General features: G+C 40.3%; 1 protein-coding gene across 3 annotated transcripts; it reads right to left on the bottom strand.

Moving 5' to 3' along the window:
* On the bottom strand, positions 1–26,435 carry LOC307070799 (uncharacterized protein). Of its 3 annotated transcripts, XM_079729455.1 has the most exons (9): positions 16,365–17,945; positions 14,217–14,399; positions 6,899–7,195; positions 6,408–6,677; positions 6,162–6,296; positions 3,119–3,153; positions 2,075–2,168; positions 1,326–1,360; positions 4–1,183 (listed from the first exon to the last, which is right to left on the bottom strand). In XM_079729455.1, the coding sequence occupies exons 3-7, from the start codon at positions 7,191–7,193 to the stop codon at positions 2,085–2,087; spliced, it is 819 nt and encodes a 272-aa protein (XP_079585581.1). In that variant the 5' UTR covers positions 7,194–7,195; positions 14,217–14,399; positions 16,365–17,945; the 3' UTR covers positions 4–1,183; positions 1,326–1,360; positions 2,075–2,084. The 3 variants fall into 3 exon arrangements, with proteins under 3 accessions (XP_079585580.1, XP_079585581.1, XP_079585579.1); XM_079729454.1 differs by lacking the exons at positions 14,217–14,399; positions 16,365–17,945 and adding an exon at positions 26,273–26,435 and having other exon boundaries at positions 1–1,180; XM_079729453.1 differs by lacking the exons at positions 14,217–14,399; positions 16,365–17,945 and adding an exon at positions 26,273–26,435.
* Positions 26,436–27,799: the final 1,364 nt, after the last annotated feature.

Below are 27,799 nucleotides of genomic sequence, written 5' to 3'. Positions count from 1 at the left end.
GGGGGTTGGCGACGGTAAACCAAGTCTACTGAGTGTCCTCGGACCCGCCCGGTCCGAGGTCCGGCGGCGGGATGCCACAATATGTATATGTTAGTTAAGTTTGTAAATGTTCAAGTTAATATTGAGTTGCGGACTGTATGTGAGTTGTGTGTAGTGTGTTTTGGTGTAAATGTAACACCTGTTGTGCTGCTGAAAAAACAGACATTTGCATATTGTCAATTGTATTTATTTATTTGAATTATTTTTCTCTTTAAAACCAGTTCTCACGGGTTGGTTCGACCTGGAAAATAAACCCCGTTTCCTAACAAAGACTTCTGGCCTCGTGTATACTACTTGGGAGCTACACTGAGCAAATACAGTATGACCGTAAAAGGGTTGCTCCTTTCTTCCAAAGAACTCTGAAGCCATGGACAAATGCATTTCTTTAACAAAGCGCTCATAATAAAAATGACTAACTTTCAATAAAAAACAACATAAAATAAGATACAACATGAGCCGTTTAAGTCCTTTTGGTTCTTGTTTGTGTGGCGGGGCTCAGTGTAAAAGACAATATGAACTGGGGAAGGGGGAAATAACTAAAGAGGGGCCGACAACGCCACCTGGGGAATTACACCCCAGGAAATATAGAACAAAGAAAATTAAACTATGATATTACAGAAATAATGACACAGGTTCGAGAACTAAAGAGGCAGAGACAATAAATATACTAACTTTCTTTTATTACAATAATAACTAAATAAAGAAAACGAGCAAAACCAAACCAAACCAAACAGCAAAACGGGTTCTAAAACCCAGCAACCCAATGGTCAAACAATGAAACAGATAAAGGGAAAATAACACAAAAGCAAACCGAACTAAAACAATCAAAACAAAATAGCAAAGCAGAACCAAAACAAAACCAAAACAAAACAGCACAGCTAAAACAGAACTAAAACCGTACAAAACACTAGCAGGGGATCCACCCTAGGAGGTAACCAACAGAGGCTGAGTTCAGCCATCTTGGCCCTTTTATCTTGCACCTGGGTGCAGGAGGAGGAGCTAAGATGGGGTTGTATTTGCAACCCCTACTGAGGTTCACTACATTTGCTTCAAGTGCGCTCTGTGGTGGTCGGGGCAGCGATGCGATGAACCTGCAGCGGGTTGTAACTGAGGTGCGTGTTGTAGCGACCATGTTAAGCTCCTTCTATAGTGAAGAGAAAAACACACATAGACACAAATATCAACACATACAAGCACACAAGCTTATGGTTTGGAGGGGTGTTGTGATGATGATGGGCTGTAGTGATATTGACTTGGGTGTTCATATGCACCCACAGAGTAACTACCTGCTGTGTAATGCCACGCTCCCGCTGGATTGAAGCTACAAACAGAAGACAGCACAAAATGAGTGAATAAAACAGCTTGACTCAAAGCTGACGGCTACAGAAACCTTGAAGTGCTACTGAATTGAGAAGCTTGACTTTCAGTTATGCAGTGAAAGGGCCCACTGTAGTAGAGGGGATTTCCACATTCCCTTCTTTGTATGATAACTATAGTCAGCGGCGTAGGCGGTCATGGGCCTTGGGGCGGCTGGCCCCCAACACATCACCGACCCACCCTGACAAAAGATATAAAAATTACACTGATTCACTCTACTTGTAGGGTGACTAATTTTACTTGTAGGGTGATTCACTCTACTTGTACGGTGATGCCCTGTACTTGTAGGGTGAACCACTCTACTTGTAGCGTGATTCCCTGTACTGGTAGGGTGATTCCCTGTACTTGTAGGGTGATTCCCTTTACTTTTACGGTGATACCCTGTACTTGTAGGGTGAATCACTCTACTTGTAGCATGATTCCTAGTACTGGTAGGGTGATTCGCTGTACTTGTAGGGTGAATAACTCTACTGGTGAATCACTACTTGTAGGGTAATTCACTGTACTTATAGGGCGATTCTATGTACTGGTAGGGTGAATAAATCTACTTGCAGGGTGATTCCCTGTACTTGTAGGTTGATTTTCTGTCCTTGTATGGGTCCATATGGGCTGAAGCACATTGATTCCAAAAGACAAGAGTGCCGTTTGCGGCGCACACCTCGTGAGCTTCAAGTACGCTCTGCAGCGGTTGGATTAACGATGTGGGAAGCCCGCAGCAGGTCGTACATGGTGTTGTCCGGAACAGCTTCCTCCTGTGATGAACAGAAACACACGTACACGCACACATACAACCACACACACACACATTAGGACACACACGTACACAAACACAGACATGCAAACATACAAACACGAATACGTACGATGACAGGCAAGCACACATCGCACACACGCACACATTTGAACCCACCCACAAACACGCACACACATACATATACATACGCTCAATGCTCAGGAATCGTGTGATGTAAACATCACATCTCTGATATGTATGGACATATTTCATGGACTTTATTATTTATAACCCGTAAAGACATTTCACATTGTGTGTACGTCGATCCACAATTCTTGGTACTTGTGCTTTGTAAAAGGGTGGATATCTTAACCTATATTTTAATAAACCCATACCATGCAGCACCTCTATCTAGAGTCTAATGCTATGTATGCAGCCACATCTTAGGTTGGACCAAACTCTATGAGATCCCCAAATCATTTGAATAGTTCCTGTGTACAATTCTGTTCTGCAAGTGAGTCAGAGTATTTAAATAAAAAAAACACAAGTAAAATGTATGCATTGTAGATAGCATTTTTAAAAAGAACACGTTACAAATATTTGTGTTGTACATGCATTGTTGTACACACAATGTGAATTGTAGATTACAACTCACTACCTTTTATATGCATATCGCCATATACAGGTTAATGCTATGCACGCATCCACATTTTACAGACCTTTCTACTTCCCTGCGGTACGGTAACTGCGAGATCAACAAAAGCATATTGACTAGTTTGTGTGTAAAGAATTATCTGAAAGTGAGTAAAGATGTAATTTTATAAGACACAATTTGAAAATGTGTTTTGTGGATTTGTGTGATATAATTTAAGGGAATAATTTGACCTACGAAGGCCTTTGGGAATGGATGTGATTAAGGGCTGTAGAAAAGTGGACTAGACTGTATATAGGCACCCACAGAGCACCCACCAGCAGTGTTACGTCCTTGTCCAATTGGATTGGAGCTACAAACAAAAGAAGAAACAAAATGAATGAATGAAAAAACCGGGTTCACACAAAGCTAATTGGCTACAGAAACCTTGAAGAGCTGACTTCACTTTTCTTTGCTTAATGCAGAAGCTTGATTATCAGTTGTGGACTGAAAGGGTCAACTGTAGTGCAGAGGGTATTTCAACATCCTTCCTTTGTACTGTATGCTAACTTTAGACAGCGGCATAGGCAGTGATTGGCCTCCCACCTCACTCACAGTCTCAACGCAGCCAAGGTGGTTGAAAATACAATTTTTACAAAGAATAGAAAGATTTATGTAAGAAAATAAATATAAACCTGATGCATTGTTTACTTTTTATTTCAGAGCGTTATTGGTTTCTATGGGTTTAAAGAGCAGATGAACCCACGGAATTTCAGCTGGAATTCCAGCTGGAATTCACATGTTTAAAGCCAAAAATAAAGGTTGGGTTCACTAGCTCTTTAACGTTACCACAATAGCTAAACAGTTATGTAATGCATTATTTTAACAAAGCACGTGGTGAGGGGGAAGACCAGCCTCCATCGACGAGTCCCCCCCGCACGGTTCAGAGTCCGACTTATCCCTAGCGCTCCCTGGCATCAGGCTCTCTCGCGGTCAGCCATCGATGCTGATTCACCCGCCGATTCATCTCTGATTGATGAACCACCTTCACGGCCATAGTCTGCACGCCACAGTAGGTCATGCAGTATGTGTATACCTGATCTGCTGTTGGGTCTATGTTAAGTTGTCGCTTTCAGTTAAAGTGGTAACATGTTGATACCCAGGAGAAGTCTCTATTTGATCTTCAAATATGCATTTATATACAAATATACAGAGGAAGAGCAGCCAATGGCTATTTTGTAATACAATAGAGGATTGCTGCATATGTGCTTTGGGGAAAACTCTGTTTCTTTGTTTTCTCTGCCACCTTTACGTGGAAACAAGATGTTACAATTTCTTTAGAACTTCTCGTATTAAACAGTAGACTCTTATTTTGGAATGAGTTGCAACAGTTCCCCTAAAAGCTGCTGGAAGCTTAAAGAACTAGTTCAACAAGTTAATTAATGTTAAATGTACAATTCCGCAAATAATTCAATTTAATAATACATTAATAATAATTAATAATACATAATAGGCCGTTCACACAAAAACTCATGATCATTTTCACAATTGAATAATACAATATTACAGTGGTAAGTTTCAGTTTCTACTTAATAAAATTAAAGATATAAATGTTCTTTAATGCTTAACTACATTATATAGTGGTTTTACCCCTGAGAACAGGAAAACACCGTCCTAAAACGAGAACAGCTATTCAGCTCTGCTCTGCAACAGACAAACATCTTAAACCTCCAGACCACAAGGTACCATTTCTCTTTTTTCACAGGGGAAACTAGAAAAAATGCATTTCCTGCAGAAAAGTGGTGAGTGCTGTCGTGCAAAGTTTCACAGCGCGGCCCACTCCTTCTAACCAATCAGAGAAGCTCAAAGAGAGAGCACACCGCTGGCTGTCAATCAACTTTGTGCATGTGATTCAAGGCACCCATAGCTTTTTGAGCTTAAACCGACTCACTAGTAGCAATAGCTGGATGGAAAGTTACTTCTTGGTATGATAAACATGGTGGCGAAAAAGTAATTTTGAAACATGAGAATGGAATATCTCTGCACTGGTGAATGAAACTCCCTCAGAAGACAATCAGAGTCAGTCTTTACGTTCACATATAGGGCCCTATCTTGCATCCGGCGCAATTGACTTTCTACACTGACGCATGTGTCGTTGCTAGTTTGCAACTGGCGCAGAGCGTTCTTTTCCCTCCACCGCCACGCGTCGATAAATTAGGGAATGATCTTGCGCCCCAAGGGGCGGTTCGGCGAAAGGAGGAGGCGTGTTCTGGCGCAAACGTTCCCTGGTGCTATTTTGCAGTTTCAGAAAACAATTGCGCCACAAACCAGGAAATACCTGGTTTAAAGTCAGTGGCGCGTTGTTCTGATGCTATTTTAAGGGTGCTTGCATAATGTTGCTTGTGCACCTCGCGCATACACTTTGCTTCTCTCATCTACCTAGCCACACATTCTTGGTAAATTACTTGGGAAAGAACAGCTGATACAGCGGTAATAAGTTGTACTTTTAAATCAATGCATCTGCAAACACCGTACAGCAAACACATTTTCTTGACACAGACATCGTGTACAAGCCCATAACTTTTAGGATTGATGAATTTTTGATCATGAGAAAACATTGTTTTACTGCGAGTTAAAAAGAATGAATGAATGCGGGCGTGCGCGTGTGCGTCCATCTGTTTAAACACACGCAATCTAAACATGTAACACATAATACAGTCCATGGCAATGTATATTAACGGGGGGATACATGCATATGAGGAACACAAGCCGATAACGATAATGCATACAATACTGGTAAGAAACTATGTTTGTTAATGTATTGCGTATGTCATTAAATAGACCCACAGTTACCGCATATCATATGTGTGTTACGTTTTCTTTGCCGAAATGTATTTGAGGACTCAGTATTTCTGAAGTTGTGGAAGAAAACGCTATTCCATGTGTGAATTAGGCCATATTATTTGATCATAAAATGAGCCATTTGAAGTTTTGAAATTCATGTGGTCATGCATCTGTCTCATCGGAGACTGCAAACACGCTGTCAAAATATCAACTCGTCAGATTCAAATGCGCTCATGGCTCTTAAAGGGGATGGGAGATGGCACTCTAATTGGTTTGGTGCACATTACGCCCAAACCACACCTACGGGTAATAAGGCTACTTCAGACCAACCCTTTTTAGATTTGTGCCGGGCGCAAGATTCATTAATACCACGGTAAAATAGCAACATCGCCATAGAACCGCCCACAAAGCTACTTGCGCTTGGCGCTTCTCACTTGCGTTTCAGACCGTTAAAATAGGGCCCGTAGTATGTTTGGACCAAATTATAACAAAATGTTTTACCAACTGCAGCTTTACACAACAAGAAAAAAGACTTGCCTTGGAGATGTCTGCCTGTCTTCTTCCTCTTCACAACAAAGAATACGATGACACAAACGGAGAGGATGACCATAACAGAGACGATGGGAATCACAATCCGGACCAGACGTTTAGGCTCCACTTCATCTTCATCACCTGTTCATAAGAGTCACAGCACTCACGTCACTAAAAGCTCCACAACATGAGCAGTGTCTTTGAGCTTTCTGTGTAGTCCAAGTGGAGGCAGGGTGTGTGAGGACCTCTTACCAGTGGGCTGTTCTACTGGGCAGGACGTCTTAGCGTCGACTGACCGGGTGAGGTTACCAGCAGGGTTGGCAGACACACAGCGGTAGGAGGACTGGAGACCAGGCCTGTCCACAGTCAGAGGGAGAGAGCGCTGGGTGCTGCTCTGGTTCACCAGGTCCTCTCCTTCATACCAGGAGAGAGTCCCTCCACTCAGTTGGTCCACAACACACAGCAGGGTGCAGCCCTCGCTGCTCACAGACGTTACGGTGACACCGGGCTCCAGGACGGCGTCTGGGGACAGAAGACCACAAGGTCAGCTTGACCAATCCTAGACATGTCCACTACCTTCTAGTTTACAGCTTGACCCCTCCTAGGCATGTCCACTACCTTCTAGTATAGCGCTTGACCACTTATCCACTACGCTACCCTCTAAACGTGAAAGACCCACATTATCTGGAGACCGTAGAAGAGCAAGGTCTTCATCACAACAAAAAGAAGTTAATGTGACCTACCATATACACTGAGCTTGAATGATGCAGCACTTCCATTAGCACTAACAGAATAAACCCCTGAATCAATGCTCTGCAGTCTTCTTATGGTGAAGTGCCCGGTGTCTCGGAACCAGGAGAGTCTGTCATTGAAATCTTTATTTTCTATTTCCATCACATCATCTCTCACTGAAGCGATAACATCATTTCGTTTCAAAAGATATCCACGAAACTTGATAGGCTTAGGTATGGTGACCTCTCCTCCCACGATGGAGGTCAGGTTCTCTTCTTTGGCTTCCTGGTCAGCAGATGACATCATCACTGTAACAGATTCAGGAGAAATCCCTCAGTCAAACAACTCTGTCACCGTGCTGTAGTTAGTACCCTAATCAGTGTTTCCAACACATTGACGAGACTATGGCACATCGCCATAGTTAAATTTTGGCCGCCATAGTTTAAATTTAAAAAAATAAAAATAAAAAAAGACAAACTCAACATATCTGTGTTACTTTGTTTGGGTTAAACCCAGCAGTCTGTATTAAGGGCAGCTGTGTGTGTAAGAGTGTGTGTGTGTTGGGACTCAGCACTGTGTTTTAGTCATTTTTGTTTTCCTCTTTTCTTAAATGCATTCTGAAAACTCCTCAACCCCGTTTAGTATGACCCTTTACATTGTGTCATTAATAATCATATCATTACCAGCAGTTTATAAGTAATTTGTCAGTAATTGATCGTCGTATTTTGGTTCTAAAAATTCACCAGATTGATAATAATTAAATGAAAATTAAATTAAATTAAATTAAACCCCTAGGAGATCACGAGTCTCCCAGCATAGTCTCCAAAAATCCTGTGGGAACCACTGACCCTAATGCAGTACTTTAGTAGAGATTTCTGCATATTTTATAGACATTTGAAAAGGCTCATGAAAGATCATTTTTTTACAACTACACCAGCAATAATAAACAGTTGCCAAATATCTGCCAGGTAAAGCCAGCATGGAAGCATTTGCAAAATAAGTGCAAAGTCTCTGCTTAAATGTACTGTATCTCTGGGACCTATAGTGCACAGGCCACTGCTCTGAATATAGCTATGACAGGAGTTTATGATTCTTAAAAAGAGTACATGTCGTACCCATAGACCTCATGCATCCCATTGGCCAAACCGTCTCAGCCCGCCCCCAGACATGAAGGGGGTGCTGAGTATGATCCAATAGCATCTGGTCAGCTCTGGTCCCAATATCGAAATGTACACAGGAGGTGGCTGCATTGGCCCAAGCCGCCGCCCCCTCACCCTGATTGGCTAAAGTGTCCCTCTGGCCAAAACAGAAAAAAACTATTATAGAATAATAGTTTTATTTTTAAAGGGTGCCCGCTGGGCGCCTCCCTAGGGAGCTGTCCCAGGCACGTCCAGTGGGGAGGAGACCTCGGGGAAGACCCAGGACTAGGTGGAGAGATTATATCTCAACACTGGCCTGGGAACGCCTCGGGTCCGCCAGTCAGAGCTGGTCAATGTGGCCCGGTAAGTCTTGTGCCCCCCTGCTGGAGCTGCTACCCCCAAGACCGACTCCGGATGAGAGTTTATGAAGATGAGATTATTATTTTTTTTATAGTTTTTACCATCTGCAGATGCTGTTTTAAGTGTCTTCTACAGTGTCCGATAGAGGACACTGTAAAGTGTCCTCTACGGTCAGTGCGTTTACATGGGACAGATAGATCGGATTAAGCGGGATTACCTTAGCCTCTTTCCAGATTTGAGGGCACATATTAATGTCAAGACCAAGATTAAAGATGTAGCATATGGGAGTGGCAATATGGTCCGCTACGATCCTCAATAGCGTACCATCCAGGTTATCAATACCTGGTGGTTTCTCATTACGGATAGACAATAATAGTTGTTTCACTTCTTCTATAGTCACTTTGCAGAATTCAAAAGAGCAGTTCTTGTCATACATTATTTTGTCTTATATACATGAATACAATGGCTCATCGTGTGGTGTTGGCATTTTCTGCCTGAGTTTACAGACTTTGCTAGTAAAATAATCGTTAAAATAATTGGCAATATCTACAGGTTTAGTTATAAAAGACCCTTCCTCTTCAATGAAAGATGGAGTCGGGCTGCTCTTTCTGCCCATGATGTCATTTAGGGTGCTCCATAGCTTCTTTCCATCATGTTTTATGTAGTTTATCCTTGATTCATAATACAATTTCTTCTTTTTGTTCAATTTAGTGGCATATTTCCTCAGTTTACAATATACTTGCCAATCAGATGTGCAGCCTGACCTTTTTGCCACTTCTTTTGCATCACCTCAACCCTGGGTTGATTCGTCATCAACCCAGGGAGCCCTAACAGCTCTAACAGTCAGCCTCCTGACAGGTGCATGTTTATCCATAACTGGAACCAACAGTTTAGTGAAAAAATTAAGCGCAGTATCTGGTCTCTCTGTTTACTGACATCAGACCAACAAATCTTTCTAACATCATCCACATATGAGTCACAACAGACACCCCTGTACGATATTTTATATACGATTTTTGGCCCAGCCTTTGGAACTTTAGCTTTCCTAGATATGCCCACTAAATTATGATCGCTAAAACCAATGGAAACAGATATGGCTTTCAGCAGAGTTCAGCAGCATTGGTGTAAATGTGATCAATGCATGTACATGGTACATTCCCTGTCTTGTTAGAGACCACCCTGGTTGGTTGGTTAATTACCTGAACCAGATTGCAGACACTGGTAATACTAAGTTTTTTCTTTTCAGCTTGATGCAAGAAATTTTATGTTTAGGTCTCCCAGTATATAGATTTCTCTGTCTTTATTGCATGCTCTTTCAAACATTTCACACAGATTATCAAGATACTGGCTGCTAGAGCTTGGTGGCCTATAACAGCATCCCAGCAGTATAGGTTTTAGGTGGGGTAGGTGAACCTGTAACTATGGCATTTCAACATCACATGACATTAGATCCCTTCTGAGCTTAACTGGGATGTGGCTCTGAAAATACATTGCAACCCCTCCTCATATATGTCCCTGTCCTTTCTATAAATGCTGTATCCTTAGGACAAGTTTGTAGCATCATCAAATGTATTATCTAGATGAGTTTCAGAGATGGCTAGAATAGGAATTTTGTCAGTCGTTAACAAGTTATAAATGTCTTGAACTTTGTTTCTTAAGCTACATATGTTCACTTGAGCTATTTTTAGCTTTCTTAGGAAGTGTTGACATCAGGAAGATTAATATATACAGTCCAGAGTGTGTATGCGTGCCCGCCAGAAATTACAAACCCGTATTCTTGGCTGATCTTTCCCCTCCGACAGTCCTTTGGGAGGGAAGTTGGACAATGAGTCTATCATGGTGGATGTAGGCAATGTTTCCCTTTAATCTTTCAGCTTTCATGATTGGGATGAGTTCCTTTCGTTTCAGCCTTACGGCTTCAGAGTAGTCCTCGTTAAGGTAGATGTTTGTGCCTCTTAGCTTGTTTGCTCTTTCCATAACAGCCTCCTTGTCCTTCCATCTTAAAAACTTGACGACGATCGGTCTGTGTCGGTGTCCTTCTGTTGTCGGATCACCAATCTATTCCTTCCAAGTTGATCCGTTCCTCGTCCATTTCAAACTTTCCAGCTAGAGGCTGGCGGACCTTGTTCTGTTTCCTCCCAGCTCTCACGTCTAGACTCCGAAATGCCATCCATAATGATGTTGTTCCTTTTAGACTGCCCCTCGAGATAGTCAACTTAACCATCAAGTGATGATTCACATACAGTGTTTATGTCTCTGCATGCATCTCTGCACAATTAGGCCCTAAGGTGAACTACGAAAAAGTGTCTAGAAAGTGATTTTCGTTCCCATGTCCGGGCACTACTTTTATTTTGCATTTTTGCATAGACAATACGGTTGTGGACATTGGGTTAAAAGTTCTCCTCAAAATATCCTGCAGTTTTTTTTTAAGAGCCATAAATATATAAAAATGTGAATAAAAAAAACGAAAATCTTATGCAGCAGGTTTTGCTTGTAAATTTATTTAAATTCATTTTGGAAACAAAATTTCTCTCACAAATACATTTATACATATACCTAACATTTCAGACAAGTATTTTTGCATTAGTATGCTTAAATTTGAATTTAGACCATGAAATATACAAAAAAAAGTAAAGTGACTTCAGTGAATAGCAACCTGTGGAATGGAACATACACATGGTACATTTTGCTAAACAATGATGTTTTATGCATTAAAAAATCATTAGTTTCTGTGTTATAAGAGGAAATAAAAAATAAAATAAAATAAAGAACACGTTTGGCCCAAAATGGCTGACATCAATCAAAATATGGAATAATGCCGAAGAATTGACAATACAACAAAAGATGCATTACAGTTTAGAATCTGAAAAACAATTCCTGTCTAACTAAACGTTCTACATATGTAAGGCCAATGCAGAAATTAAAAAGCTTTAGCGGACGCCTTGTACTGGACCCCTTTGACCAGTGGTTGTTAACTGGTCTCGCCTCAGGTCCCCCATGTGTCATTAGTCAGTGACAACCCAAAGAAAATCAGTATTTGCCAATATCACAGTAATCATCCAGGCCTTCATGTTCTGTTACAAACATTTAGCCAAAAAAAAGCTTCAACAACTTGGGCTCAACTCAATTCAATAGTCAGCCATTGAAACATGAATTTACATGAAAACATTATTTAAAGGGCTTCTTTTCAAAGATTAAGGTTTGGCATATGCTCTGCGACCCACTCAAAGGGCCCACCATTTGAGATGCACTGCCATATACTGCTTTTAAATGCACTTGTTTGCTGTCCTGTTCTTATGCGTATGTTGTCTCACACATCTTCATGCGCTGTTACATTGGGCAATGCAATGAAAGATGAAGGTAAAGTGAATTTTAATTAGAATTGAATGGAATCAGGCGTGTGCCGTCTATATGGGCAGGTAGGGCAGCGAACTACTTGTAAAAGCATGCTCCCAAAAATATAGTTCCTCAGTAAATCATTGCTCAAAGTCTAATAATGTGATTGTCACATAACTATCTATAGTTTCTGTAGGCCTTCCGACTATTTTTGGTCTGTTGACATCAAATTCTGGATGATGGTGGCGATTCTAGTTGAGTTTAACATGTCATGCAATGTTGGGGCAGGGCAGCTCAGCGACCGCGTTGTTCTGTATGTTTATCGCATAACCCAGCAGGCTGCAATAAGAATTGCAAGTCTGCCCCACGGTCATATTCTAGAACTGTTGCTTTAACTCAAATTATTCCACCAGTATCTTTCGTCGTTTCTATATCAGATGCAGATATGGCGTGTAAGCACTTTGAGTCTGCCTTGTGTATGAAAAGTGCTACATGAATAAAGTTGCCTTGCCTTGCCTTGCCTGTGCTTAAAAGTGTTGAGTTTCTGTTTCTGTTTCTGTTCTCCAAAGTATGGTATGAAAAGGAATAATGGCTATGTGGCTGCTCAAAGAGAAACACTGTTTTTTTCCCATGTCCACTTTTTCGAGCAAGTGTGTGCACAGGACAATATAGACCACGGGTGTGAGTGATGTGAAGCATACAGTGGGGCAAAAAAGTATTTAGTCAGCCACCAATTGTGCAAGTTCTCCCACTTAAAAAGACGAGAGAGGCCTGTAATTTTCATCATAGGTAATCCTCAGCTGTGAGAGACAAAATGAAAAAAGAAAATCCAGAAAATCACATTGTCTGATTTTTTAAGAATTTATTTGCAAATTATGGTGGAAAATAAGTATTTGGTCACCTACAAACCAGCAAGATTTCTGGCTGTCACAGACCTGTAACTTCTTCTTTAAGAGGCTCCTCTGTCCTCCACTTGTTACCTGTATTAATGGCACCTGTTTGAACTCCTTATCAGTATAAAAGACACCTGTCCACAACCTCAAACAGTCACACTCCAAACTCCACTATGGCCAAGACCAAAGAGCTGTCAAAGGACACCAGAAACACAATTGTAGACCTGCACCAGGCTGGGAAGTCTGAATCTGCAATAGGTAAGCAGCTTGGTGTGAAGAAATCAACTGTGGGAGTAATTATTAGGAAATGGAATACATACAAGACCACTGATAATCTCCCTCGATCTGGGGCTCCACGCAAGATCTCACCCTGTGGGGTCAAAATGATCACAAGAACGGTGAACAAAAATCCCAGAACCACACGGGGGGACCTAGTGAATGACCTCCAGAGAGCTGGGACCTAAGTAACAAAGGCTACCATCACTAACACACTACGCCGCCAGGGACTCAAATCCTGCAGTGCCAGACGTGTCCCCCTGCTAAAGCCAGTGCATGTCCGGGCCTGTTTGAAGTTTGCTAGAGAGCATTTGGATGATCCAGAATAGGATTGGGAGAATGTCATATGGTCAGATGAAACCAAAATATAACTTTTTGGTAAAAACTCAACTCGTCGTGTTTGGAGGAGAAAGAATGCTGAGTTGCATCCAAAGAACACCATACCTACAGTGAAGCATGGGGGTGGAAACATCATGCTTTGGGGCTGTTTTTCTGCCAAGGGACCAGGACGTCTGATCCGTGTGACGGAAAGAATGAATGGGGCCATGTATCGTGAGATTTTGAGTGAAAACCTCCTTCCATCAGCAAGGGCACTGAAGATGAAACGTGGCTGGGTCTTTCAGCATGACAATGACCCCAAACACACCGCCCGGGCAACGAAGGATTGGCTTCGTAAGAAGCATTTCAAGGTCCTGGAGTGGCCTAGCCAGTCTCCAGATCTCAACCCCATAGAAAATCTTTGGAGGGAGTTGAAAGTCCGTGTTTCCCAGCGAAGGCCCAAAAACATCACTGCTCTAGAGGAGATCTGCATGGAGGAATGGGCCAAAATACCAGCAGCAGTGTGTGAAAACCTTGTAAAGACTTACAGAAAACGATTGACCTCTGTCATTGCCAACAAAGGGCATGTAACAAAGTATTGAGATGACCTTTTGTTATTGACCAAATACTTATTTTCCACCATAATTTGCAAATACATTCTTTAAAAATCAGACAATGTGATTTTCTAGATTTTTTTTTTTCATTTTGTCTCTCATAGCTGAGGTATACCTATGATGAAAATTACAGGCCTCTCTCATCTTTTTAAGTTGGAGAACTTGCACAATTGGTGGCTGACTAAATACTTTTTTGCCCCACTGTATATATATATAATAATATATAATACAATATTATATATGTACATATATTTATCTAAAAAAGAATTGTGGGTGTGATCATACGCCAGTAGTTTCTGCCCCACTGAATTTTAGGGTCACAGCATGCTAATGAATGTATTTTAATTTAATTTAATTTAATTCAATTTGAATTTGAACTGAAGCAGCTCTTACCCAGAGCCGGGCATTGGCCCCGTTGTTCATGTCTGCCGTCAACTCCTCCACCATGGCGTCGTGGCTAGCGGACCAGCTGAGTCTTCTGTAGATGTGGAGGAGCTCTGCAGGTGTCTCCTTCTTCCCTTGCAAAAACACATCCTCTGCTAGTGTGAGCAGAAAGGCCACAAGCCAGAGCATCACCTAGCAGCAACGAGGTACATCACAGTCAGAACAACAGTAAGTACAGTACTGTACAGTTGGTACAACTTCCAGCTCTGACTGAAAGGGAGCATTAATTTACAGTCATCGCTGCACAGAAATCCACCTAAAGTGGCGTACTTGTTCTTAAATAATTTGGCCAGTTTGTTAAGACAGTGTTTCATATAGTGTAAAGCGTTTTCATCGACATGGTACGTTCCTTCGTTCCTGACTACAATCACCGCGTAAAAACTTTGCTCGTTTTTAATAGATGTGAATTCAGTCTCGTATTCCAGTTAAGTATTCATTCAACATAATGTATTCCTAGCCTTTATACTACCAAAATGACTAAAAAGCACTGCTAGTGCTAAATATTGTGGCGACCACGGGTGTGGGCGCCATGTTCCGGAGCCGCGGGGGATTCTGGGAGTTGGGGTTGGGGTTGTCAGTTGACAAAAGGGGTTTTGTTGATTTGTTCTGTTGTTGGGGTTAAGTGGGGTTAACGGGTTTGGGGTCTTTATTAATTGTGTGTTGTTCCATTGTTGTGTGATCGGGACCATTAGTGAGAGTGTTGTGTGTGTTGGTCAGGTGTCCCGTGTTTCTGTTATGTTCGCTGTTAAAATTAAAGAACCAACTGTCGCAGTCGTGCGGTGTAAGGGGCGCGAGAGTGGTACTAGCGGTTGAAACCTGTCTCCCGTCTCATTCTTCCGTCTCTCCCTGACCGGCGCTACAATATATATATATATATATATTTTTCTTTTGCATAAATTCCATATCGAAGTATTTGTCAACATGTAGAGCTAATTTCCTGCACAGCTCTTTCAACAACTCTCTAACTTTCCATTAATCTAAGTGAAATCAAGGTTGCTTTTGTAAGCAATCGAGTCCATGGCAGCAGTCATCGACCAACTGACTTTTCGCGGGTGTGGTAAACATTTCCATGGAAACAGTGGACTCCACCGATCAAAGACAGCGTCTTACACTTTAGGATTGTGGGTAGTGTAGTGGTTTCAAACGACATTGTGAATAAAACGTGTTTTTCAAAAGACTAGAAGTTCACGTCTTTAACTTGCGGCTTCTACAGCAGCATATTCTATCGTTTCACTATATAACGACGCGTGGTAAGTATTGTGGCGACCACGGGTGTGGGCGCCATGTTCCGGAGCCGCGGGGGATTCTGGGAGTTGGGGTTGGGGTTGTCAGTTGACAAAAGGGGTTTTGTTGATTTGTTCTGTTGTTGGGGTTAAGTGGGGTTAACGGGTTTGGGGTCTTCATTAATTGTGTGTTGTTCCATTGTAGTGTGATCGGGACCATTAGTGCGAGTGTTGTGTGTGTTGGTCAGCTGTCCCGTGTTTCTGTTACGTTCGTTGTTAAAATAAAGAACCAACTCTCGCAGTCGTGCGGTGTAAGGGGCGCGAGTGGTACTAAGCGGTTGAAACCCGTCTCCCGTCTCATTCTTCCGAGTCTCCCTGACCGGCGCTACAGTATACTTTGGATGGTTACGACATCATGGCCTTAAATCAAACCTCTATGGAGAAAATTAATGGAATTTTATTTCCGGAACCACATTGTTGCGCTCTATTGCATATACCTTTATTGCACCGGTATCTGGGTGTTGAATTTAGCGAATTGATGTGCTTTTGTTGATTTGTTATCATAACTCTAGAGTTGCATTTGGAAATTACATCTAGCACTGATAAAAAGGATATATATATATATATATACAATTATAAGTAACACTTTACAATAAGGGTAATTAATTAACCAGTAATCAAGATAAGTTCATTCAGTGATAAGCATTATTATATATCATAAGCATAGGGGTTAGGGTCAGTGGATATAGTGTTTGGGTTATCCCTAACCCTATTAAATAAAATATACATTAATACCTCAATTAACATGAACACCATTTCACATCACACGTGTGTGTGTGTGTATGTGTGTGTGTGTGTGTGTGAGTGTGGTTACCTGCTGAAAACGTATCTGCCTGTGACAGATGGTCCTTCTGGCGTTTGCCTCCAACTGTAATGTTCTTGTCCGTTTTCTTACAAATTATGCACAAGGCAGGGAGCACAGGGTCAGCAGAAACTATTGGCAGGCCCGTCTTGGACCGAAGTGTCACAGCCTGACGCACTAACGTTGTCCATGGCACAGACTCGCCCCCGTGTGCGTCTTGTACTCCAGCCAGCCGTTTGGCCCGTTTCTCGGCAAAATACAAGCGCCTTGTGTCAATGAAACGCCGGTGGCAAGTCGGGTGAAACCCAGCGTCCTCTGGAACATTTTCATATCCAACATCTATACAGTGTTTGAATGTCTCGGCTACTTTTTGACTCTCGCCATGACAGCAAAGCCACCGTTGTACAGTTTCTTTAAGTATCCCACCCTCGGAGAGTAAAATAATTTACCTCTTCAGTTCTTACAGCCGTGAGACGCATATAGCGTATTTATTATCCTTTTTTAAGATGTTTAAGATGTTTTGTAGCATTTTCCTCGTCGTCGCTACTTGTTGTTGACACCGCCATCTTGGATTTGCACGGCTACCTGATTGTTCGAATGTGAAGCACGTGACAAAAACGTTACCACTTGGAACAAAAATATTGTTACGCTAAGCAAGAAATAGTCCCGACTTTAAACACTAATTAAAAAAATACTGCAGGATGTCAAGAGGAGAACTTTTCTATTCTCGTTTAAAACCAATATATCTATTTGAAGAACCAAAAATCATTTAGTGCCCAGACATGGGAACGGGATGAAACGAAAAACACGTTCACCTTATGGCCTAAATGTTGCAATCTCTTCGCTGGTCTTTTTCTGATTGATTTCTGAGTTTGTGTGTAGTCCAGGCTCTGTTTGTATTCCGTGAAGCACCCGCGGCGCTACCATTGGGCCCGGGTGGGCCTGGGCCCACCCATTTTAGGTTCCGGGGCCGCCCATTTTGACCCAGGCCTATAGTGAGTAGTGATTGATTTTCATTCTAGCTGTTCATCCAATAAGCAGCCTGAGGAAAGCTTTGAGTAAAAGCTTCTCAGCCAATCAGCGGCTTCTACCCCAATTGTGGACTGCTTGCCCACAGGCTGCAATACACACGTTGATTCTATTCTGGGCAAATCATCACCTGTACAGCAAAACTCTGAACTACAGAAATTATGGAATGACATACTGGACAAGCAGATGATGGAGCTGAACACTCGTTTCAAGCCCGACACATACGGCTTTATGAGAGCCGCTGCTGCCTGCTTGCCTCGGTCAGACACCTTTGGTGACAAGGCTCTCATCCGGCCCGCCTGCGCGCACTTTTCCATTCCGGTGGAAGACGCAGAGCACACTGTGTTTGTGCAGCAGCTTAAAAGAAAGGCAAAGGCCAACAAGACCATGAACGAGAAAAAATAAACACTCGTAGAAGTGCTCGACGCATGCCCCCGTGATATTTTTCCCATCATGAACAGCCTCCTCACATTACCCATGACGACATGTACTGTGGAGAGACTCTTTTCAGCTGTCAATCAGATAAAAACAGGCACGCTTAAATGTTGACATATAGACTCCACTCTTTGTCCCTGCTTTCATTTGAAAGGGAATTGACTAATTCACTGGAATATCAAGAAATGCTTGCTGTGTTCAGCACGAAACCCCACCGTCTCTCGCTGTAAGCCCCAAGTCCCAGAAGCACGTTTTCATTGAATTGTGTGCATTTGTGATTATTTATCAGTTATCTCGGATTGTTATGCTTTTGTTTATATGGTTAGATATGTTATTAATTTAATTATTCTTAAGAAATAAGCTACAGGAGAAATAATTTTTGACGGTTTTCCTGCTGTTTTTGTTTAGCAGCTGTGTTAGATTCAATGCTGCTGTTATTTCATGTCCATACAGTTATTCTGTCATTCTGAATTTATAAGAAACAGTTAAATAATTTTGGACAGTTCCCTGCCCGCCGTGCTGGGTAAATAAATGGAGAGAGAAACAGAACCTCCAAAGATATAATTCCGTTTCAGTCTTTTTGTGTATTGAACGTTCAAAAGAGATAAATGAAGTTAGGCTTAATGCCAAGGTGTATGTCTTTGTCCGCTTCAGCACTGAGCTGAGGACAGCAACATAAGAGCCACACAGGTAGGCAACTGAGTCGCTGTCCTCAGTGCCGCAGAAAAGCGCTGAAACGGAGATGAAGAGCAACCCGGTTTTTGTTTTTTGCTTATTTTAACTGGCCCATCCAGTTTTCTGGAGGCCCACCCACAATCAAAATCCTGGCGCCGCTAGTGCCGTGAAGTCTTTAACAAGGTTGTCAACTCGCTTGTTTGTTGTCTCCATGAGTAGTTGTAGGAACGTTTTAAAGTTATTTTCCTGGAGATCCATCATGTCTTTAAAGAAAACGTTCTGCTGTTGTAACATTCCTGTTAGGACATTAACAGTAACGTATTCCTCATCATTAGCGAACTCTTTTTTTTTTTTCACTTTTATTTACTTTTATTCAACATTAGTGCAAGTTAACTCACAATAGGAACATACACATTACTGCTTCAGTTGAAATAAAAGTAAAATTAAAATAAACATCTCAAAATAGACAAAAATAAATTAAATATAAAATAGAATAAACATTGATTTCATAAGGGGAATTCAAATAATTTTTAGTTAATCATTTCAGTGGGAAAATTCTTTAAATTATTATATAGTTTCTGTGCCTTTATTTCTGTTACAAGTTTTAGTGATTTCATGTACAATTTAAATTCATTCATGAAGACAATAAATTTGGGGGATGACTTCATAACTCTATTCTTATGGATGAAAAATTTAGCTAGACAAAGAATTAAATTGCAACAGAGTTCATCATATTTGTTTTGTAAGATCATACCGAAAGTGACATCATCACGAGAGATAGCAGCTGGAATACTATTTTTTGTTTGATCCAATTGTGGATTTTAACCCAGAATGTTTGTATTATAGCACATGAGAAGAAGACATGGTCCGTGGTTTCAATGTCTTTTTCCCAAAATGTGCATAAATTGTCATTGATATTAAAGCGTAGTCTAAGTAATTCTTTAGAAGGATAAATGTTGTTCATAATTTTAAAGTGTGTTTCTTTTGTTTTGGGGGGTATAGGAAATTTTAGGTACATTGTTCTTAGTTTATCAATTGATTTATTATCAAATTTATGTAGGATATTATTTTTGTTTTGTTTGCCGGGGAACAATGTTTCATTGAGGCAGTTCCTTAAAATAAAAATGATTGTTACATTTTTTGTCTAGGATTAAAATCCCCTGTGGTATTATAGGTTGGTGGGCCAATATATTTTTTGTTAGAAATACAAATCCATGAGGAAGTGCTTTTTGTAATTTAATAAAGTCTGTTTTGGATGGGTTGAATTTATGTTTAGTGCAAAATTGTTGATAATCTAAGAGATTACCATTGGTATCCATTAAGTCAACCACAGACCATATATTCCTCTCATACCATTCCTGATAAAATAATGATTTATTTCGGTATAAAACATATCTATTATTCCAAAGCATAGTAGTGTGTGGTGAAAAGTTATGCACATATAACATTTTCCAATATAATAGAATTTGTTTATGAAACTCTGACAACGATATAGGCAATTTATCGATGTTGAAGTCTGCCATGATAAGACATTTTAAACCTCCGATCTTATTGAATAGGGAATTGGGAACACAATACCAAAATGAGTTGCTATGTTTGATCCAAGATTTCAACCAATTGATTTTTAAAGTTCCATTGAGGCAATCAAAATCAATAACTTTTAAACCACCATCTTTAATTTCTTTAACCATATTACTTTTTTTCATATAGTGTGGCTTGTTCCTCCAAATAAAATTCAGATTAATTTGGTTAATAGATTTGATTAATTTATTTGAGATGGCATTAGAGTAGGCTGGGTAAATGCATCTTGATAGACATTCCATCTTGGTAAGGTAAATTCGGCCAAGTATTGAGAGGTCTCTTTGGAGCCATAAATTTAACTTGGCTTTACTTTCTTTTATTTTTTTTCCTACATTCAAGTATTGACTTTGTTTTTGGTCTTTTGTAAGGTGTACTCCAAGGTATTTAATTTCTGACTTGATAGGGACGTTACAGATGTCTTTTAGAGTTGTATCATGAATTGCAAATAGTTCACATTTATTTAAGTTCAAAGTTAACCCTGAAGCTTTGGAGAATTTTTTTATTTTTTCTATTGTTATTTGAATTTGGTGTCTGTCTTGTACAAATATTGTTGTGTCATCCGCAAGCTGGCTGATGACAATATTGGTACCTAAGACATTTAAATTTTTTATTTCATTACAATTTTTAATGTAAATTGCTAACATTTCTGTGACTAATATAAACAAATATGGTGAAATGGGACAACCTTGTGGAATTCCCACATTAACATTAAAACTGGGGGTGGCGCCACAAGGTAGCATGACACAGCTGTTGATATTCTGATATAATCCACTAATTAAATTCCTAAATTTGACTCCGAAACCTAAATGTTCAAGAACTTGGAAGATAAATGGGTGCTCTACGGAATCGAACGCTTTATAGAAATCTAAAAAGAAAAGAAAACCATCATGTTCTATTTGATGTCTATATTCAATAATGTCCATTACCAGCCTTATATTGTTGTGGATTGATCTTCCCTTTAAGAAACCAGACTGCGTTTCTGCAATAAGCTCTGAAATACCTGTCTGAAGACGAGTGGTGAAGATGTATGTGAGTAATTTATAATCAGAATTTCTAAGAGTAATAGGCCTTCTGTTTTCTATGAGTCTGGGGTCCTTGCCAGGTTTAGGAATTGAGATGATAAGCCCATGTCTCATTGTGGGTGGAAGTATACAAGTTTCAAATATTTCCAGGAATACTTGATGCAGTAGTTTTTTAATATCTTCCCAGAAATGTCTATAAAAGTCTCCTGTGAGTCCGTCCGAACCCGGTGCCTTGTTAAGAGACAGGCGGCTAATTACCTTGTCCAGTTCAGTAATTGTTATTTGACTATCACATGTTTGTTTAAAGATATCTTCAACTTTGGGAATATATTTTTCTATATCCTTTAAGAATGTATGGCAGTCTACATCAGAAAATTTAGAGCTATAAAGCTGTTTATAGAATTTGAGGATTTCTGAGGAGATTAATTTTGGTTCTGTGATTTCTATATCATTTGTTATCAAGGAATTTATGTTATTTTTCTTTTGTCTCCTTTTTTCAAGACCACAAAAATACGCTGAATTTCTTTCCCCCTCTATCCATTTAGCTCTCGATCTAATGAAAGCCCCTTGTGCTCTTTGAATATACATTTCATCCAATTTAGGTTGAAGATTTAGTATTTTCTGTTTATCGTCTTCAGTAGGGTTGAGTTTATTGCAGTAAACATTTAATTGTTTGATAATGTCTAGTTCCTTTTTCTCTAATTCTTTTTTATTTTTTTTACTGAATGAGACGGAAAATTGGCATATTTTATATTTAAGGAATTCCCATTTTTTAACAGGTGTTAGTTCTTCCAGGTTTACAATTTCAGTAATTAGTGATTTAATCTTTTGACAATAATCATTATTTTTGATTAGGCTAGAGTTAAATTTCCAATATTTGTTTGAACAAGTTCTACTGTTGTTAGGTTTAACATATAGATAGATAACACTATGATCAGTAAGTGGAGCAGCAGATATATCAGAGCTGATATCATAGCATAGCAAGTGGGTTGCAATTAACCAGTGGTCAATTCTGGATTTATAATTGGAGTTGAACCATGAGAATTTAAATATTCCTGGGTTTAAGTGTCTCCAAGCATCCGTTAAGCTTTGGTCATTGCAGAAGTTTATGAAAGTGTTGTTTGGATGACTTGCAGAGAATCTAGTAGGACATTTATCATAGAATTCATCATGGACTAAGTTAAGATCTCCACCTATTATAACGTTATCAGTTGAGTATGTTGATTTCATATTAGCTAATTGTAAGCCAATTTGTTTTAACAGGTTTTTATTTTCAGTGCTCCCATTGTACCCATAAATATTGATTAAGATGAATTTGAAATCATCAAGGGTTAGTATGAGCATTAGCCAGTGACCATTAACATCTGCCTTATGAGAAATAACCTGACCTTTGAAATTTTTTAGTAGGACGGCGACTCCTGCTGATCTTGAAGTACCATGGCTGAAATAAACCTTGTCTCCCCATTGTTTAGACCAGAAAGTGATATCTTCTATCTTGGAATGCGTTTCTTGTAAAAAAATAATATTAGCATTTTTCCCTTTACAAAATAAAAAAAAAGCTTTTTCTTTTGGTCATGTCTCTTAGACCCCTTGCATTAACAGACATCAGAGAAATATCATTTTTTAACTGGAACATATGATTCAAAACAAACAAAAAATGAGATGAAGTAACTGAACTGTTTTAGAAACAAGAATACGGTGCTATATAAGGATACTAACCCATTATAGTAGCAAAACCCTAAGCGTGTCAATTGCTTATTAAAACTCACTTGCTTGTAGGATTAAAAATCCCCTGTTACTTTGATCATGGTGTGACTCTCTGTCCATTGATGAAGGCATGGGGGCCTCGGAACATAGTCTTATGGCCTGCCTTCCTTGCTTGTTCAATCTTTGGCCATACAGCTCTTCGGGCCTCTCTGTCTTCTTTGGTGACATCTTCTGCGAAGCGGATATTGAGCTCCTTGCAGACTGAGTGATGTTTGGTAGTACGCCAGAGATCATCTCTGAAGTGTCTCCCAGTGAACTGCATGATGATCTGGCGAGGACGGTCGGCGTTGTATGGTCCTAGACGATGCACAGAGTCTATGATGAAGTCCATGTTCTCTTTCCAGTGTGGCACAATCTTTCCGATGATGTCCTTGATGATCTGACCTGTGTTTTCTTCTTTTTCTTCAATCAGGCCATTTAGTCTTAAATTCCATCTTCTTTTGTATCTCTCCAACTCTGCAGTTTTCATCTCCAACTCTGCAGCTCTCATTTCCAGCTCTGTGTTTTTCTTCTTGAGTTGTTTCATTTCTGTTCCCAACTCTTTGTTTTTTTCTTTGCATTCTTTGATTTCAGCCAAATTAAATTCAACTGATTTTGCGATGCTGGCCATGGTGACTGTGTTTTGTTTTTGTTCTTTTTTGAAGTCCTCCATCATGTTTTGAAGTGTCCCAATTGCAGCCAGGATAGCAGCGTTTTAAGCATCGTCGGCACGGGCTCCTGCAAGCGTGTTTTCCTCTCCTCTTGATTTTTTCTGCGGAGTTGGTGGATTAGAAGGCGATGTTAGATAGTTTTTTGTGCCTTTGGCGTTTGTCTCCATGTTTCCTGGACCGCAGTAATCGTGTTGTTGGAGAGCACGAGGTTTAGCGTTGACATTAGCTTTAGCCATGTAGCCTTTTGTGTTGTTAGATGTCCGGGATTACTTACTGGAAGTTGAGCGACTTTAACTTGACTTGATTTAACTTGACTTGGGTATTTTTCCGCATCGAACAAAGACGAGTTTTGTGAGTTTTAAATTTGTATTTACATGTTTTAAGGTTTTGCCACTCGGAGCAGTTTACAGCGCGTCTGCTCCCTCCGCCATCTTGCCCCGCCCCCTGTCATTAGCGAACTCTTTCGCGGATTTTCTCGGAGGCATTTCCGGTTGTTTGAGTAGTCCTACGTCTAAATATAATAAAGCAAATGGCTGGTGTGAGCTTGGTGCAAAGTGGTGATGAAGCTTAACGGCAGGACAGGGCTCTCCAACCTGAGCGAAAGGGCTCTCCACCTGATGTCAATTATTTTACTCTGTTATTTCTGATGACATGTGTCAAGCTAACAACAGTTATGAATGGTTTCTTCTTTCACATAATGGACAACACCGTATACGTTTTTATGATTTTGTAGATAAGTTTAATGGCCACTTTGCCATTTCCGCTAAAGCCAAGACAGACCAAAGGTTTACCTGGGTAAATTATGCTGTGTTCCTGAATCCTCGGACGCCAGCCTTCCGAGTTGGAAGTTGGAAAATCTCCCAGCTTTCTTGCGGCACTTCTCGGAGGCACGCCCCCTTTTTGTCTTCATCTCTCTGAATTCTGAGAGTAGACCGAGAGCATTGATGACGCTCTCAACAAAATGTCTGCGCCCGTCAAGAGATTTATTTTCTTTGTATTTGTACAACGTTGGTCATTTTAATGTCAATTTTAAATGCTCTTACACACTTGATTACATTGCTAGTTTATTCCGGTCACCAATTTATGCATTGCACGATCTTGCTGTGCGTCTAATACAATGTATAGTTGTGTTGTTTGTTTTCGAGCTGGTTTGCTAAAGAGGCTATGGTAGCTAACAATATACGACTAGCCAATTTCATGACACAATCACGAAGTCGCACGGGAACGCTATAAATACCCCGAGACCGGAGCTGCAACTCGGAACTCCGAGTCATACCGTGCCCGGCAGGGTCATACCAAAAAGGATCAAAAAGAAAAATGAAAAAATATCAACTTGCTTATTTTTTAATTTATTTTATTTAGCTTTCTTTACACTAGAAACAAACATGGGGATTCCAAGGGTATCTCAAAATAAAGTAACCTAGTCATTCTAAATAGACCTTCTGGCAAGAGAATAAACAGTTTAAAAACATAACCAGACTCTTTACCACCTCAAGTGAATTAACCTATCCTATCCCCAGTCATATATATGTAGGTCTGGTCTGTCTCACTTGTATTCATTTTACTCTGAAATAACTTGATTGGAACTTTAGATGTCTTTGAATAAGCAGCACAGCAGTCAGGTAGATATTTAAAGCTATAATAACTGTGTATTTTGTTTATTTAGGTAAAGCATAATGAAAAAATGTGCATGCACAATAAAGCATACAAAAAAAAATCCATTTCCGCCCTCCAGGCTATGCCCCGGTTATTTCAGAAACCTAGAAAAACCTGTTGTTTTCTAATGGGGAGCGCGCTTGACGGTCGTCTCATCACGCTAATAAAAACAAATAAACCGCTAATAAAAACGGCACCTTCTCAACAAGCAGGTGCGCCTGCAGCCATAGGGGCGCCAATATACCAATACCCCACATGTCACGAAAGATTGCCGCCCCCGCCCGGTTCACCCGTGAACTAAAACCGCCGCTGAGTAGGCTATACTAAAACAATTATTCACTGAAGAACCCGTTATTATTAGTAGGGCCTTATGATGCCTTAAGGAATGAGGAATAAGGAAGAATATACATGATTCTTTTTCTCTAAACAATGTTATAGGGGGACACATATTTTGTCCGACTGTATACTTTCGACCTACCAAAATATGTATCCCCTACTTAAAATGAACACTCTGTCCTACCATCAAGTGCTTTATTTTACACATAGCCTACTTCAGATCATTAATAATAACTATTGAGAATATAAACATGTTTCCTCCTTCCTAGCCGAAGTAATAGAGAAAGACACATTTTGTCAGAATGTACTTTCGATGTACTTTCATGCATCATAATGAGTTGTTGCTCTTTGCCAACCATTCGTTCACCAGTAGTTAAGCTTTTTGAATAATTCCTTCACCAATAGTTAAGCTTTTTGGAACAGATTAGAATCGAGTTTATTCAACCATTAATATTAGTTGGCATTGTGGTATCTCGCGACTGCTTCTTAAACGCGGAAATAGTTTGTTTATCCAACCGTTATAAACCCGCTTTTATTGCTTGATTAATAGCCAACTATTACAACATTATTACAACTATAAACGACATATATTACCAAGCATAACGTAGAGTAGGCCTACTTATACACACACAGACACACACAAACACACACACAGCGCCGTTCTATCGCTGAATATTCAAGTACATTTAAGAAAATAAATACCAGACCTCTTGTGCAGAAGCCGAGCAATGAAATATACAAATAATCGATAAAAGGGGAAAAAGTTTACCTAAAATGAGGAGAAGTCCTCTGGAGATCATTTCCATCAAACAGAACATAGGAGGGTTTGTCTTTTCTGAGCCAGTGGCGCAAAAAGTGGGCATGTACTATATGCGGCGCATAGGGGCGCCGCACAAGAGGGGCGCCAAAGCGATGGAAGTAAAATTATTTGAGTCGGCATTTTCTGTATTTAACAGCGTTTGTGTAAATGATATGATGATCAATAACAGAGGACCGTCACTGATAAGGCCCCCCCCCCTCCTTCGCCTCCCTCCCCCTCCTCCCCACACGGCGCTACAGTGCGCGGCCCCTCGCCAGAGTGTTTTCATTTGAACCGTATTGTCATCTGATGACACGTACCTCAATATGGAGAGGCAGAGAAGAAAGCTCTCGGGGTCACAACATAGAAAAATAAAGATTGGGAAGGAGAAAGAGTGCGCAGGGATGAAATGAAGCGTTTCAAAGTGGTTGAAAGACAGTCGTTTTTATGTCAGTGTATCAAGAGGAGGCTTGTAAATATTCAGGTTAGCTAAATCTACTACTAGTAAAACAACAGGTTACTGTTGTCTTGCAGTTGTGTACTGATCAGAATGGAGCCTACAATATAACAGATCATGACAAGAAAAATAAAGGAACTTGTTTTTGGTTATTTTGTTTTTCTTCAATCTCTATGCAAATCTTTGTTTTATGTGAATAGACCCAGTAAAAACGGAGTTATAAAGTTGATACAAAAAAATCGATTCAGATAAGTTAATAATCAAAAAAAATATCTGAATCAAGACTGAATCGTTCTACACAGTATCGCGATGCATCGAATAATCGATTATTTTTCCCACCCCTATTGGTTACTGTACTCAAAAAGTTCTAACAGAGTCTATTGTTTTGCCTGTAAGCTTTTTGGTGAAGCTAGAGTTGCTGACACGAGCCTTGTGGTGGGGTATAATAACTGGCAGTGTCTTTCAAAAATACTTAAGCACCATGAAACAAGTGGTTATCACATAAATGCTTATCTGATGTGGAAAGAATTGGCATCCCGCTTATGCCCAGGTAAAACTATTGATAGCGTATTGCAGAGAGCCTGTTGACTCGAGTGATCGACTGCATACTCTTTCTTGCAGAAAGAAACCTGCCACTGAGGGGGAAAAATGTTAGGAAATACTAGAAATGGAAATTTTCTGGGTATCCTTGATCTCATAGCACGGTATGATGTTACACTGGCAGAGCATCTTAGAAAGGCTGCCTCTAAAAAAAACACCGGATATCTGTCCTGGTGCACTCAAAATTAATTTTTTGATTCAATATCAGCGTGTGTTTTAGGTCAAATTTGTGCCCAGATCAAAGAGGGGGGGGCGCCTGCTATGTGTCTGCATACCCCCCAAAAAGTAGGCAGTGGCACCCCTGCCTCACACACATGTCCGCTATGGTGATTTCCTTACGATGATGATCAGAAATTACAATGTAAACTAGCATGTCTTCCATCACTCTCATTGCTACAACTAAACACGTAATTTACTAAAATGCCATCTACACCTACAGC

Source organism: Pollachius pollachius (assembly GCF_949987615.1).
Source record: "Pollachius pollachius genome assembly, chromosome: 2".
NCBI lineage: Eukaryota > Metazoa > Chordata > Actinopteri > Gadiformes > Gadidae > Pollachius > Pollachius pollachius.
The sequence above is the reverse complement of the archived record's forward strand: the minus strand, read 5'-3'. Positions and strand labels throughout refer to the sequence as shown.

Excerpts from the sequence above, each read along its gene's own strand:
- LOC307070799 (XM_079729454.1), bottom strand. The coding sequence starts at position 26,366 with ATGCCCACTTTTTGCGCCACTGGCTCAGAAAAGACAAACCCTCCTATG. Across the intron at positions 7,196-26,272 it reads AGGACTTCTCCTCATTTTAG|TGATGATGTCATCTGCTGAC; the intron begins GTAAACTTTTTC and ends AATCTGTTACAG. Across the intron at positions 3,154-6,161 it reads GACAGGCAGACATCTCCAAG|CTCCAATCCAATTGGACAAG; the intron begins GCAAGTCTTTTT and ends TTTTGTTTGTAG.